This window comes from Leopardus geoffroyi, chromosome B1, assembly GCF_018350155.1.
Source record: "Leopardus geoffroyi isolate Oge1 chromosome B1, O.geoffroyi_Oge1_pat1.0, whole genome shotgun sequence".
Lineage (NCBI taxonomy): Eukaryota > Metazoa > Chordata > Mammalia > Carnivora > Felidae > Leopardus > Leopardus geoffroyi.
The window spans coordinates 49,171,117-49,183,482 of NC_059327.1; the positions used below are offsets into that span (position 1 = coordinate 49,171,117).

The 12,366-nt window shown below is 42.5% G+C and overlaps 1 protein-coding gene across 9 annotated transcripts in view; it reads right to left on the reverse strand.

The window, feature by feature from the left end:
- Positions 1 to 12,366, reverse strand: part of NUGGC (nuclear GTPase, germinal center associated) — a 55,859-nt gene that overhangs the window by 28,636 nt on the left and 14,857 nt on the right. For all 9 annotated transcript variants that reach the window (XM_045461422.1, XM_045461381.1, XM_045461402.1 and 6 more), the window contains 4 exons: positions 11,718 to 11,940; positions 11,006 to 11,236; positions 6,638 to 6,847; positions 725 to 900 (listed from right to left, as the gene is read on the reverse strand). In XM_045461422.1, coding sequence (XP_045317378.1) covers positions 725 to 900; positions 6,638 to 6,847; positions 11,006 to 11,236; positions 11,718 to 11,940 — 840 coding nt within the window. The remainder of the gene's footprint in view (positions 1 to 724; positions 901 to 6,637; positions 6,848 to 11,005; positions 11,237 to 11,717; positions 11,941 to 12,366) is intronic.

A 12,366-nucleotide genomic window follows, 5' to 3' on the forward strand; every position in this document is an offset into this window, starting at 1 on the left:
AACGTTACATCTGGTGACCATATGCCCCGTGCATCCAGGACAGACCAGTTTATACCAGCTGCTTCTCTGTAAGAGTTAATAACACCCCCTTTCCACCTTCAAAGTGTACCATATAGAAAATAAATTATAGCTCTCCTGGGTATGGGGGTACAGAGGTCTACATGAAAATCAGGACATTTTAACATCTATTAAACTCTAAAATGCTTACCTTCCATTAAAATTTTGTCTGAGTATGACTCTGTAAGAATGCTGCTACTTTTGGCCAAAGTTCTGAAACTTGGAGAACTTGCTCCAAATGGGTTTAAAATCTGAAACAGAATCTGACACTTCAAAGCTGTACCGTGCAGACAGTACTATAGAAAGCGCCAACTAGCCGTGGGGGCATCTACACTTCCGTATCTGTGGGGGGCAGGGAGGACCATCACACTGCACACCTCCAGGAGGTGCTCTTTGCATCTCATATACATGAGTGGCTCCCCTGGAGCTATATAGGCCACAGCCTATTGGGTATTAAGCAGCTTCACTGGAGGAGGGTCCCCAATGGTTTAGATTCCCAAGACAATCTGCTCAAGGGTCCTGATGTCCCAGGAAGCCACCCAGACTCCTCTTTCATCCGCAGCAGTCACTTCTCTAAGTCTGAAACGCCCAGGGGTCAAGGCTCTGTTGTTACAGTAGTCGGGGCCCATGGAGGAAAGCCCACAGGCCTACAAACCCAGCACGGTACCTTAGATACTCCAGCAGGTGGAGTTTGTCGGTCTTGGTGACCACCAGGGCAACGTCCCTGCAGAAGCCCCTTTGGCAGGCTTTGATGCTTTCATTCAAAAGGTCTTCATGGGCTCTCCCTCCAGAAACTCTTTCTATGTCACTGATCAGCCAGATCACTGAGCACTTATCAATGGTCTGTGAAACATAACCACAATAGGTTTAAGAACATAAATGGTGTCTCAGTTGTAGAGGACGTGGTCTCTTCATGTATCATTTGTGGCCTCCATGTTCTGCCCCATCTCTCTGCCAGTCCCACCTCTCACCTCTCCCCACGGCACTCTCCATGTACCAGCCAGACTGAGCTTCTCGAAGTTTCTCAGGTGTGACCTACTCTTTTATCTCTCAGGACCTTTGCACTTGCCACAGCCTCTGCTTGACTTCCATCTGCTCTTTGAGACTGCTAACAGCCACCTGAGGATGGGTTGGTCCCCCCTCCTCTGTATCCTACAGCAAGCACCTGGACTTACCTGCCGTTGTACCTCACAGAGCTATTGTACAGGATCAGTTCTTTGCACACTTCCCACCGCCCTGCAACTGCAAGGGACCTGATGAGAAGTGGCTACACTTTACAGCTTGGAATCTACATCACCTCCAGTACAGTGCCTGGCCCTAATAGAGGCTTCATAGATGTCTGTGGCATTAGTGATTGACAGAATTCAAGAAATCAGACCTCCAGTCCCAGATCCATCACTGGCTTGCTTTACCTCAGCTGTCTTCTAGGGAAAATTATTGTTTTTCCAGAACTGGTTCTGGTCATGCATTGCCCCCAAAGTTATCACCACAGGGCATCATTTTGATATTTGACTGCCCCTGTCTATTCAGCACACTGCCACCATGTGGAGGCAAGGAGCCAGAAACCTTATGATTCAAGTTGCAAAGGCCAATGAGCACGAAATTGCAATTTATGATTAATATCATTGCTCTATTAGCTATGCAACTTTTATGGGACAGGTTTTATGTGTTGCCTTGTGACATTTCTCTTGGTATATTATTTCACTGGTCTTACTTCTCCATATAAATGAAAAGCTGTTCCAGCTCAGAGACTGAGTTTATTTGAGGTTCCTCAGGACAGCACTTTGCACATAAAGGTGTAACAAGTTTGTGATTTGCTAATTAAATCATCATTTTGCTTTATGCCAATGGTTCGTAACTCAGGGCAACTCTGTACCCGAGAATGGCAGTCTCTGGAGACATTTTTAATTGTTATGACTTGGCGTTGGTGTTAGTGGGTGGAGGCCAGGGATGCTATAAACATCCTTCCATGCCCAGGTCAGCACCCCCACAACAAAGAATTATCTGGTCCAAAATGTCAGCTGAGCCTGAGAAATCTTGACCTAGAGTAGTGGGGGTTTTGAGTTTGTTTTTAGCAGTGGAGGCTTTTTTCAAATGAAAGCTGAGGAAGAATTCCAATTGGTTTTTAAAAATTGAACTGCTTTAGTTGAACTGGAGGTGGAAGGTTTAGAGGCCCCCCACCTACACCACATCACCTACCCTCTGTTCATGGATCATTATTTTAAAACCGTAAATCTCTAGAGTTAGACAAACGTCACTGTTTTATAGAGAAGATAATAGGCCCCAAGAAGCAAAAGACCAGTTTAAGGCCACACAACTATGGGTCCTGAACTTCCTCCCTATGTGGATGGACTCACATTTAGGCAGGAAAGTAAAATCAACAGCTCCCTCCCACTTCCCAAATTACAATCTAACTAGGGAAGCTACTAAGCTATTCACTCAGGCTGTGGAACACTGTAGAGTAGCAGACCCCAAACTCCTGAAGGGCAGGGCCTCTTGCACCTTCGTATTCCCCAGTCCTGGCAAACTGCAGGTGCTTAATAAATGTTTATTAACATAAGAAGAGGCCTGTAAGTCTCAGACCCTACAAGAGGCTCTGGCTGCCGGGATTTGGTAAAGTTGGAGTTGCAGAAGACACAAAAAAGCCAACCTAGAGCAACTGAGCTTAGGAGTGGTGGTACCACAGCCACCCCCACATCCTCCCTCCCCGCGATGAGAACGGGCCTCAGAGCTCAAGTGACACGCCTAAAGTCTCAGGACTTCAAAGTGGCAGCCAGGGACATGTAAATTCATAATACTCTTAGTTTAGGGAAGGCAAGGCTGGCAGCTGGAGAGACAGGGGAGGGGGCAGGGTGTTCTGTTCTCCCTGAAAAGAGGGGAGTCTTTAGTAACTCCTTGTGAGAGAATATCACAAAACCACAAGAATGCAGGGGAGCTGAGGCCAAGCAGAGCAGGCTGGGAACAGTCCCTTCACTTTAACCGGACCTCCTCAGAGCGGGTGTTCTGAGCCAGATCTGCTGGCTCCTCTGTTCTGAGTGGCCTTTGATTGGCTTCCCAGAGTATCATAACTGGCAGCAACCATGGCTCCATCCGGTGAGAGAGGCTAGCCGCCTCCCTAGGCTGTTGCTCCCGGGAACCAGCCTGGAACTAGCCAAGGTTGGCAATTCCACTCCAAGAGCTGAGACCCTGTAGACACAAAGGCTCTCATGGTCGGGCCTGAGCGGACCACCAAGGAGAAGGACACTGGGACTGCCTTTATTTTAAAGAACTGTTAGGGGAGGTCCTGTGGGGAGACACAGAGCCTCAGCTGGGAAGGTAGGAACCTGCTCTCTGGTTCAAATTCTGCCATTCAGTAGTTGTGCGGTCTTGGGCAAATTACTTCCCTCCTCTGAGCCTTTATTTCCTTATCTGTAAAATCCAGGCATAGGCTGATTATCTGTAAGCTGTCATCCTGATTCTATCATCCTGATCTTGACTCAAATCCAGTCCAGAGCTCTGCAGCCCTCAGTCATTCATTTAGCCCAAACCTGCACAAATCCTCCAGTGGATCCTTCTACAGTGCTGGGTTGCTCATGACTTACCGATACCAGCCCTCCCTCCCAGTCCCCTTCCAGCTCCAGTCTTATGTCTCACCCCCCGTGTTCCCACCCTGTGCTCCTGAGCTCCTTCTGCCTAAAGACACCCTTTATCTCTCTATCACATGCTTCAGTCCTTCTTATCCTTTGAGCTTCTCCAGGAAGGGTAGTATTTAAGCCCATCCCTAAGTTTTCCAAGCTTGTCTTCTGTGCCTCTCTCCTTACACCCCACACCCGTTTCCTCCAGCCACCCAGGCAGACTCATGCTTCCCACAACACGTGGCTCCTTCATTCCTCTGGGTCTTTGCTGCTCCCTGGCCTACAATAGTGCTCAGTGGTCCCATTCTCAACAATCTTCTCTGGTGATAGCTGGGCTTAAGTGCCCTCTCTGAAGTTTCCCTCTCATCCAAAGAGAATTCATTGGATAAAGAAGATGTGGTGTATATATATATATGTATATATATATATATGTGTGTGTGTGTGTATATATACATATACATATATACACACACACACACACACACACATATATATATATATTCATTCAATGGACTATTACTCGGTGATGAAAAAGAATGAATTCTTGCCATTTACAACAATGTGGATGGAACTAGAGTGTATAAGCTAGTGTAGAATGTATAAGTTAGTCAGAGAAAGACAAATATCACATGATTTCACTCATACGTGGAATTCAAGATAAAAAACAGATGAACATAAGGGAAGAGAAGCAAAAATAACATAAAAACAGAGAGAGAGAGACAAACCATGAGAGACTCTTAAATACAGAGAACACACTGAGGGTTGCTGGTGGGGTGTTGGGTGGGGGGATGGGGTAAATGGGTGATGGGCATTAAGGAGGACACTGGTTGGGTGTTATAAGTAAATGATGAATCACTAAATTCTATTACTGAAAAATAAATAAATAAAATATATTTTGATTTAAAAAATCCCATATGTTTAATGCACATCCAAATAGACATCTGGATTTGTAGTCTCTGTTTTACATGACTCCATTTTGTTCACTTCTTCTTTATTTTAAATCACATATAATACTATCATATTCTATACTATACTGTGTTATACTAAATAAACATTTACACATTTACATAAATTTTCAAGTATATTGATGTTATTGAGAATTGGTGTTCATACATTGGTTTGTAGTAAAGCATTTAAAAACAAAAACAATTACAAAAAGAAAAGAATTCATTACTATTGCTCTCCTTTTTAAGTAATGTGGTTTGTTAATTAATACAACTAACTGATTCTCTTCTGGACTATAGGACTCCCAAGGGCATGGACTTTGTCTCTCTCTATCCAAAACCCAATACAGAATTGAGTAGATGCTCAGTGGGTGTTCGCTGAAGGAATGAGGTCTCTTTTTGGAGGTAATTTCTATCTGTGAGTGTTCATAGCACCTTGGACTTCTCTTACATCACTTTCTGCTGTGGATTTTGACATCTGTGGGTTTCTTCTCTCCTATTAGACTCTAAGCCCCTTGCAGGAAGGCTCTGTTTCCCATTCAACATTGTTTTATTTTGCTTTCATCTTTTTAGTTGTCAAGATAATACATGTTCATGCAATATACAAAAAATACAGGGGTGTATGTAGTAAAGAGTGCTGGTAATCACAGAAATTCCTGTTAACAGTTGGGTGTGTATCCTTCCTAAAGGCAGGTTTCTACTTTTGCTGTACATTTATTAACACCACACACACACACACACACACAATGTGCATGCACACACATGTTTCTTAACATTAAAGGTCATGCTCTGCATCTTTTAATTTAGCTTTGTCTAACCATGTAGGATTACAGTGGGGTTTAAGAGCAGAAAGGCTCTCAAGCCATCTTGCCTTTATTAAAATCCCCAGTGTGCTAAAGGGCAAATTATTTCACTGAGAATAGTACCTAGCACAAAGTAAATGCTTGGTATATTATTATTATTATTATTATTATTATTATTATTAGCTATAATCTTTGCATCCTCAGTGCAAAGCACATTGTCTTACATATTATACATGTTTGATGAATGAAAAGGAAATGAACAAAGAGATAAATTCTTTAAAATATTTCAACCTCTAATCATTAGGTACAGATCTAACTACCCCAATGCTTTACTCTGGCTGTAGACATATCTGGAGGTGCCTGGCCAGCTTTAATTTCATTTGCCAGGAATTGAACCCCTACCCAAGTTTTGGTTGAAGGGGTAGACTTTCATTTCAACCATCACCTTCAGCACAGCTGACCGCATGCACTAAAGATAGATGCTTAATACAGAGGTTAAGTTAGCTAGGCAGTAATTGATCCCATTTTCCTCCTCAGGAATTTGAACTAAAAGGCATAGAGACTATAGTCAGAGAGTTGTAGGCATATGAACTACAATTCCATTTAAAGACAGGGTTAAGGTGGTCATTTTTCACAATATGGATCCTAAGGGCTAAGTAGAGAAAACTAAGAGAAAAGCAGGGCTCTGCAGAGAACTGCACAGCGAAACAGTCACAAGAGCCATGTAGAAGAAGAGAGAGAAAATAGCTGCTTTTATCCTGATAGGTGGCCCTGAGGCCTGGCTGTGTCTCATGAGATCCTTCGATATTCTTCCGATTAGCCTCTTAACTTGGGGTTGCTTCAGCAGGTCTCTGTTCCTTGCAACTACACACGGTAGCAGCCTCCTCATTCCTTGGTGCTGGACCGTAAGCTTCTCTACCTTGTACTCAACTCTTGGCCTCCCTTTCCCCCTCTGTCTGTATTTCCTCTGCTTCCTTCTAGACCAATCTATTGCTGGTCCTTCTCCTGATCACACACTCTTGTTCTAACTTCCAGGTCTGCCTCATGATTCATCTCTCCCCAGTGTCTCTGGCCACACACATCCTGCCATTGCCCTGAGGCTTAGAACCTAGAAAGTAGAAGAATTTAACTCCAGTGAGCTCATAAAATCCCTTGGTTGCTTTAGAAAGGGTGGAGGAGTTAAGCAAAGAGGACATGAAGCCACGCGAAAGAGAATCACCTTTTTCCACATCTCATCCCTCTTGCTGTTGAAGTCGCCGGTGCCCGGAATGTCCACCAGCACAACCCCTTCTGGAATCATCTCTGATTTGGGAAGAGTCACTTCCACATGTTTGATCAAGGGCCAAATTTGTGTCTCTGCTGATTCTCCATCCAAGTCTCTCCTGTGCGTCCGGATGTAAGGGTCCAGCTTGACAGACAGCTCTTCTGCCTGAGGAAGAAGGACACAATCACACACACCAGACATTCTCCCAGCTCCTTTGTCTTGGATCGCCTATGATCCAGGTTCAGTGAAGGTACGCCAATAGTGGTAAGAAGCAGCACTGGACAATGGGCACCAGAAGACATTATCCAGTTTTCAAGAGCCAGAAAGGACCCTGGAGATCAGAAAGTGCAAGCTCCTTAATTTACAGATGAAGAAACCACAGTCAGTTAGAACAGAGCTTCAGTAAAGCTATAGTTTCACTGGATAATAATTTCATCTTCTAAATTCCATTTCAGTTCCTTTTTTCTTTAAGTTTTTTTAACTTATTTTGAGAGAGAGAGTGTGCGTGGCCGAGGTGCAGAGAGAGATGGAGAGAGAGAATCCCAAGCAGGCTCTGCACTGTCAGTGCAGACCCTGATGTGGGGCTTGATCCCAGAAACCCTGAGATCATGACCTGAGCAGAGATAAAGAGTCAGATGCTTCACCAAGTGAGCCACCCAGGCGCCTCCCGTTTCGATTCTAAAATTAATGTGATTAATGATCAGGGAACCAAAGGCAAGCTGAGGGCAAAGCACAAGTTAATACCTCACAACACCTCCCCCCCCCCCCCCGCCCCTCTGGTGGGATATGTGTGATATTCTTCAGCCACTCCTGGCTGCCCAAGAACGAAGGGAAGGCAAAAAACATATGGTTACCTGATAGAGATCACAGCCATGCAGGACATGAGTCTCCATCGGTTTATAAATGTCTTAGTAAATTACAAGAAAAAGGCAATCTTATCAATAGCTTAACCTCCAAAAACCTATAGACTCAGTTTCCTGGAGGCCTAACATTCCCCTCCCCTCCATAGTGATATGGGGAACAAAGGCAAGAAGGAAATGGTAAAGTCAAATTTCCTTATAACCTGCACCCCATTGACAAATACTTGAGGTAGGCAGAGTAAAACATTCATTCCCCTAGGAACTCCCTACTGTCTTAATGTTAATGCATTATTAGAGAAAAAACATTAGCTTGACAATAGCTAGGACTCCAGTATCTTGTGAATCTTCTTTAACATATGAAAGTCCTTTTGGAAACACCCCTTTTCCTTACCTCCCCCAACTCCCAGGTATATAATCAGCCACCCCTCACACTTAGAATGCAGCTCTTTCTGCTTCTTCTTGTCCCCATGCTTTAATAAAATCACCTTTTTGCACCAAAGATGTCTCAAGAATTCTTTCTTGGCCATCGGCTCCGGACCCCCCCCCCCCCCGCAACCACTCCAAAACCACATCAATTAATATGAAATCTAAATTTTGGAGACAGAGTATTCTTCCCACATGGCTAATGCAAACATTTGGATTACCAGAAGTCCCCGACTACAGAAAATTGATAGTGATATGGTGACCATATTTGCCAAATTAAAAATTGATCTGAAATTGATCTTTAAAAAGGGCTTTAAAATTTCTCCTCCTAGTACAAGAAATATCTTGACATGTAGGCATTTCCAGAATGTTTTAATGATGGTGAGTGGGATGGGGAATTGTTCTCAGCCCATTGTTTCTTCTACCTAAACATATCTTCAGACAGTGACACATTCAGGCCAGCAACTATGTGTGTGGCAGCAAATCTTTACTGGGCTACCACTTCAGAGGACGGGAGATTTGGGATGTATGGTGCACATTGTTTTGTTTTGTTTTGTTTTCAATGTTTATTTATTTTTTGAGAGAGAGCAAGCATGAGCAGGGGAAAGGCAGAGACAGAAGGAGACACAGAATCCGAAGCAGGCTCCAGGCTCTGAGCTGTCAGCACAGAGCCCGACACGGGACTTGAACTCACCAACCATGAGATCATGACCTGAGCCGAAGTCAGATGCTTAACCAACTGAGCCACCCAGGTGTCCCTGGTGGTCATTGTTAATAAACATCTATAGAATAATCATGAAAGAAAGATAAGAATGGGAATTTTTTTTAATGTTTATTTATTTTTTAGAGAGAGAGAGAATGAGTGGGGTAGGGGCATAGAGAGAGGGGGACAGAGGATCTGAAGCAGGCTTCATAGTGACAGCAGAGAGCCTGATGTAGGGCTTGAATTCATGAACCTTGAGATCACTACCTGAGCCGAAGTCAGACACTTAACGGACCACCCAGGTGCCCCAAAACTGGAAATTCTTAAAAGAGTTGGGTTTAAATCAAGGGATTTGATGCAATGTGTGTAGGGAGTCACAGAATTCATCAATTCTAATCAAATAACAGGAAATTGTGGAAGAAATGATGATAAAAGTTCTTTAAGATATTTAAAAATAAAGCAGAGGAGCACCCGGGTGGCTCACTCGGTTAAGCAGCTGACTTCAGCTCAGGTCATGATCTCACAGTTTGTGAGTTCGAGGCCCACGTTGGGCTCTGTGCTGACAGCTCAGAGCTTGGAGCGCACTTCGGATTCTGTGTCTACCTCTCACGCTGCTCCTCCCCTGCTCATGCTGTGTGTCTCTCTCTCTCAAAAGTAAATAAACATTAAAAAATAGTAATAAAGCAGATACATTAAGGGCAATGTGAAAGAACAAACATGGGCTTGAGAAGTCCCTTTGTGTAAGAAGGCTCAACCCAATAAATTGGCTCAGGATAAATCATTCTAGGAGGCAGACTCAGCTTCCTTCATTGTAGTCTGGAACCTCGCACACAAACCCAATCTGTGCCCTCACTCACTGAAATGTAATTGTGTTTCAATGAATATTTCCACTCCTTGTTTCAACCCTAAATTTGTAACACTGGGAAGGGATATTTCTAAATACAGAATATTAAAGAAATGGATACTGATACCTTAGTGTAACTTAGTTGGTGTTAAGTTGTGTGTATGCAGATAAAGTAATCAGTTTTATAATCATTGTATTTCTTTGGACATGCTCAGTCTATGTTTTAGACATTAGGAGTGTAATTATTCTGAACAGTAATACCCATTTAAATATAAAAAGTAACTGTTATATTTGTTTGATTTCCTAGCTATACAAGAGCTAAGTGACTTGAAAGATTTCATTTATTTGACTTCTAAGTGTGCCTGGCCAAGTATTTAAAAATTTTTGAGAGAACTGAATATATTAAATTTGAACTATAATATAAAGTCTAAGGAAATTTGATTAATTATACAAGTAGTGTGAGCTATTTAAGGAGGATTTGTTTTGTTAAATTTAGGATGTAATTGAATGCTAAATTTTAGAACAAGTGTAAGTAATTGTTCTTATTTTATACAAAAAAAAATGCCGGATTTATAAATAGAATAGCAACATTTTAAAAATGAATTTTAAGAAACAAAAAAAACTAGGTTTTAAATATACAATTTCAATAAGTTACACATTAGTTCTACAAGTCTTAAATTTACAATGAAATGTAATTTAATAAGATGGATATTGATTATAAAAGTGAGGAGAGAGTTGTTCTACTGTATCCAATATCCATCCTGTCCTCTGTCTGTGCTAGCTGAATAGTGTTTGTCTGTCTGTCTGTCTGGGCAACCAATCACAATACATCTGCTTCTTGCTTTAGACTCCCTTTCAGCTAGGAAAGGCCATGTGCCCGAACCAGAGGCCAGTTCTGAAAAAAAATCTACCCAGAAATTTGTTGGGGGTGTTTTTGAGAAAGCTTTTACTTTCCAAGGAAAGGGGAGATGTGTTTGATGCCAACTTTTTATCCTTTTCTTTCTGCCATGAAGCCAGCTGTGAAGTCTAGCACCTCAGTAGCAATCTTGTGACTATGAGACAACAAGTATGATGAACGGCCAAGGGAACTCAGGAGGTGTTGATCTTGATATTGTTGAGCCACTGAACCAACCCACAAACTCAACCACTTCCAGACTCTTATGTGAGAAAATGAATAAATCCTTATTCATTTAAGCCATTGTAAATTGGGTGCTTTTTTTTTTTTTTTAACATCTGCAGCCCAAAGCATCCTTAATTAATCCTCAAGCAACTATAAATAGTCTTTCCTGTGCACAAAAGATCTCCCATTCAGACACTAAAATTTCTCATTTGACAGCCATAAATAACTAAAAAGAACTTGGTCAGGGATGCTTCTGATTTGGGTATCAACTTATTTCCAATAAAAACACTGTGCCTTGAGCAAATCTCCTAAATGGATTCAATTATTATACTTGAGACACATGATAAAATAAAGAAAAAAATCTTGAAGCTACCTCTTCTGCCTTGAGGGTGATGATTCTGGATGTGGGAATCTTTCCTTTGGGCTTTGCCCTTAGTAACTCTTCATAGTTCTTCCTTTCTGCCCCATTTCCATAAAGCATTTGTAGCTTCCAGATGGCTTCCTCCACTGCATCATCCCTGTCCCATGCATCTGCCTCTTCTCTGTCCAGTTCCTCTGTCCTGTGCAGGAGTTTAGTCAAGTTCTTCAGCTCTTCCTTCCACTCCTGCCAAGGGAGAGCAGGGCCAAGCCCCTCAAAACACAGATACAGAAAACCACGACAAAGGGAGGAGGCCATTGTTCTGGGGAGTGGGTGGCAGGAGGAGACTTCATATTCAGGAAATCTAAAATCATTTAATCCAACAAGAGATCATCTAATCCAAACCCCTTGTTTTGTCAGTGAGGAAACCGGGAGCCAAAGAGGGAAATGGCTTGCCCAAAGTCCCATAACAATAGTGACAGGATGCAGGCTAAAATCCCCATCTCGCTCCACTGAGCTTTCTCATTCTGTACTATGTTCTTTCCATTTAACAAAGGCCTAAATTCTATTTACAAAGAATATCATGTTAATCTCTAAATGAGAGGGAGAAGGAAAGAGAGAAAAGGAAGGAAAGAAGAGGGGGAAGGAGGAAAGAGAGGAGGGAGAGAGAGAAAAACAGGAAGGGTAAACAGGAAGGAAGGAAGCAAGGAAGGAAGGAGACACTTACTTGGTCAGAGAGAAGGTGGATTTTGGCCTCGTATTGTTCACAGCAGCCTGAGCTCACTTGTACAATACACGATGTACATATACTTTCTCCAGACACTGGTAGAAACATTGCTTGCTGGATGATGGCATTGATCAGGGAGCTCTTCCCAGCCCCTGTGCTTCCAAATAATCCAATGTAGATTGGGTCCAATGATGGTTTTTCAATCAAGGCAAGTAGCCTGTTTCTAGATTGGTTTTTAAATGTACATTGTCATGGTCAGCAAAGCACAGTGGGAAGAGTATCAAAACAGAACACGAAGGACCTGAGTTCGAATCCTAGGCAAGTCGTACATCTTTTTGAGTCTCCACTATTTTCTTGATCAAAGGAGAATATTAGTCCCTGTTTACCACATAGTTGTCACGAGGATCAAAAAATATTATGCAAAAAGTAAGTACCATTACTTGGAAATGATAATTCTATACAAGCTCTGTAATTCCTATATAGATATGAAGCAATTTTGCCTGTGTCCTGTGGAAATTACATAGTCTGGTTCCTAGATATAAAGTTTGGGAAGAGGTAAAGTATTGCTGAGAGCAACACAGAGTCTTATTGAGCAGGAGATTCAGCCCTGTCACCAATCAAGTCCCTCTAGTCATCTAAGCCCAGCAGT